Source organism: Gekko japonicus, unplaced genomic scaffold, assembly GCF_001447785.1.
Source record: "Gekko japonicus isolate JY-2015 unplaced genomic scaffold, Gekko_japonicus_V1.1 scaffold3920, whole genome shotgun sequence".
Classification (NCBI taxonomy): Eukaryota; Metazoa; Chordata; class Lepidosauria; order Squamata; family Gekkonidae; genus Gekko; species Gekko japonicus.
The window spans coordinates 99,684-103,008 of NW_015173804.1; the positions used below are offsets into that span (position 1 = coordinate 99,684).

At 42.0% G+C, this 3,325-nt stretch overlaps 1 protein-coding gene across 1 annotated transcript in view; it reads right to left on the reverse strand.

Annotated features, from left to right (window-relative positions):
• MYOZ3 (myozenin 3) overlaps positions 1–3,325 on the reverse strand; it is a 22,550-nt gene that overhangs the window by 4,177 nt on the left and 15,048 nt on the right. The window contains exon 6 of the mRNA XM_015423576.1: positions 3,010–3,118. Coding sequence (XP_015279062.1) covers positions 3,010–3,118 — 109 coding nt within the window. The remainder of the gene's footprint in view (positions 1–3,009; positions 3,119–3,325) is intronic.

Sequence of the window (3,325 nt, forward strand, 5' to 3'; positions counted from 1 at the left end):
AAAACAGTCTGAAATACCTCTCTGAAAGTGCACAGGATAAAGTGATGGGAGCTTATATTTATTTACTGAATTTGTAGCCTGCCTTTCTCCCCAGTCCAGTGGAGACTCAAAGCAGCTTTCATTGTTTTCCATTTTATCCTTAGCACCAACACCGTGAAATAGGTTAGATAAGTTAGGCTGAGAGTGTGTGGCTGGCCCAAGGTCAACCAGTCAGACTTCCATGGGTGGGTGAGGCAAATGAACCTGGGTCTTCCATGCCCTAGTCAGAATATTCTAACCACCCCACCACACTGATTCTACAACATCTAAGCTATCCCCAAGACTTGGGGTTGTTTGTCAATTGGACAAAGGGCATCCTTTTTGTTCTCATGGGGAAAGTATAAAGATATTTTAGAAATGGGCAGATGGAAGCATGAGAGTTGTTGTTCAGTCGCACAGTTGAGTCCGACTTCGCGACCCCATGGACCAGATCACGCCAGGCCTTCCTGTCTTCCGCCGTCCTCTGAAGTTGGCTCAATTTCATGTTCGTTGCATCGATGACACTGTCTAACCATCTCATCCTTTGCCGTCCCCATCTTCTTTGACCTTCAATCTTTCCCAGCATCAGGGTCTTCTCCAGTGAGTGCTCCCTTCTCATTTGGTGGCCAAAGTATTTGAGCTTCAGTTTCATTATCTGGCCTTCCAGGGAACAGTCAGGGTTGATTTCTTTTAGGATTGACTGATTTGATCTTCTTGCAGTCCAAGGGACTCTCAAGAGTCTTCTCCAGCACCATAGTTCAAAAGAATCTATTCTTCGGCGCTCGGCCTTCCTTATAGTCCAACTCTCACAGCCATACATGAGAGTAGCCCTGCCTAAATCTAAAAGTGGGCTCAATGATTTTTTTAAAAAACAACAACCATAAAAGCTAACTGTCTCCACAAACAACAAATTTGGCCACCTTTGCTCTGATGTTCCAGGACATTCTTCATAAAACATTTGAGTGTTATTTCTGTTCTCTTCTAACCCAGTTCATGTTCTGAAATGACCATGTTTTAACAGAATGAACTGTTAACTGGTAGAATGGTCCAACAAATGCATTATTGGTTAAATTGTGACCACATTTGAAAAACGTAACCATATTATTCGATGGGTCCCTTCAACAAACTGATAACCATATTATGATGGTATTTCACAAACTAATGGCAAAGCAGCTGCTATGCCATGATGAATATAAACAGTCATGACTTTCCTATATATTAATATGTGCTAACGTGACATGAGTGTGAAGCGTTTTCCCGCTGGATCCAACAGAGTAGCTTGAGATGTCAATGTTCAGAGAATCACGAGCTTTTAATACTTTGTAGAAGGATAACCTGGTATCCTTGATACTTTCCACGGTTATTTCACATCTAATCAAAACAGTGGGTGTTATGGAATCCAGGAAAAGGATGAACTGAGGTAGTGTAAAAACTCTATTCTTGTGGTTAGCCTTGAGATACAGGCTTAAACCCCCAGTCTCCAATTCATTAGTGGTTCTTGAACAATTATGTGGTAAATAATGTATTACTACAAGAATAGGGCCACAGAAGCATTGGGCTCCTATACTGGCAGTTCTGTCAGGCTTTGGGAGTCTTCAAGAATGGTCCACCTTTGGTTAAATCCTGAACTGCTGTAGGTGGTGGGAACAGCCTTACCTTTTTAAAAATAATTGTTATAAAGGGTTCTCCTGTACAAAAAGTGCCTTCTTAAATTATGTCAATAGGGACTGATTGGTGTGGTGGCACACAAAACTGCAGTGTCAGGTCATGGCTTCTGATTCAGTTCAGACTCCTGTGAAAGGCAAAGATTTGCCATAAGCTAGGTAAAAATGTGGCTGTAGCTAGCAGTGTATATGATGGGCTGATCATTTTTTATCTTTGTACTGAAGATCAGCCTTCATCTGTTTCCACAGATATGGTTGTAAGAATGGTTTGCAGAAATGATGGTAAAACTCAGTGCACCCTGTCAATGCCACTTAAAACAGCCCTTCTAAACAAGCTTTTTCAACCTGGGGAAGGAAAGGCAGTCACTAGAACACAATTTTGTGTGGGGAAATGGTAAGTGGAAAAAGGATTAATTACTCACCTGCACCACCACCACCATTTGCCAGCTCAGGATTGGGAAATACCTGGAGGTGGGGGGGGGGCTAGGGAACTTAAAAAGGTAAAGGTTCCCTTGCTCAAAAGCCAGTCGAGCCCGACTCTAGGGTTGCAGTGCTCATCTCCGTTTCAAAGCCGAAGAGCCAGCGCTGTCCGAAGACGTTTCCGTGGTCATGTGGCCGGCATGACTAAACACCAAGGCGCACGGAATGCTGTTACCTTCCCACCAAAGTGGTACCTATTTATCTACTTGCAATTTCTTGCTTTCGAACTGCTAGGTTGGTAGGAACTTAGCAGGGTATAATTCTGTAGAGCCCACCCTCCAAAGCAGCCATTTTCTCCAGAGAAACTGATCTGTTGTCTGGAGACCAGTTGTAATGCTTTGAGATCTCTAACCACCGCCTGGAGGTTGGCAACTCATTTATCTAGGGTTATCATCAACCATGCATTCCTGAAGCAGTTTTTAAAACAAAAAAGGGCCAGTGGTGTATAATATGTATTATGACCGCCTGGAGGTTGGCAACTCATTTATCTAGGGTTATCATCAACCATGCATTCCTGAAGCAGTTTTTAAAACAAAAAAGGGCCAGTGGTGTATAATATGTATTATGGTCCTGAATCTTCTAAAAGGTCAAAAGTTCAGGAAGGAGGAAAAAACTCTCCAAGGTATCCAGGACAAAGAACGTTTAGGATTTCGAGATCAAAACCAGCATTTTGAAATTCAATATATTTTGTTTAGAAATTGCTAGAATGTATGCTTAATTCAAAATATTCTACTTTCTATTTTCTATGTTAGCAATATTCACAAGTCATACATTCCAGAATGAAAGGTATTCTGAGCATGCCATATGAAAATACTAATAGAATACAGAAAAGGTATGTAGGCACTACCTGTTGAAGCTCCGGTCAACAATATTCAACCAAGGGCACTGGTAGCCTTTGGGGATGGCTGTGCTGTTGAACTTCTCATGAGGCACTGCCTTTAGAGGTCCAGAATAGCCTGCAGTTGAGAATGCCAAATTCAACATCTTAATAATAGCAGCAAAACTGAGGTTGCTGCACTTCTTAATCTCTCTTGTGCTGAACTTGTGAGGCGTTTCTGCTTTCCCTAAAACTAAGAACAGAAAAGGGATGGGGTTTCTTGCCTCATGTCATTCAGTTACCAGAGAAAATGCAATGGTTCCATTCCAATTTGTGTAAGGAAAAA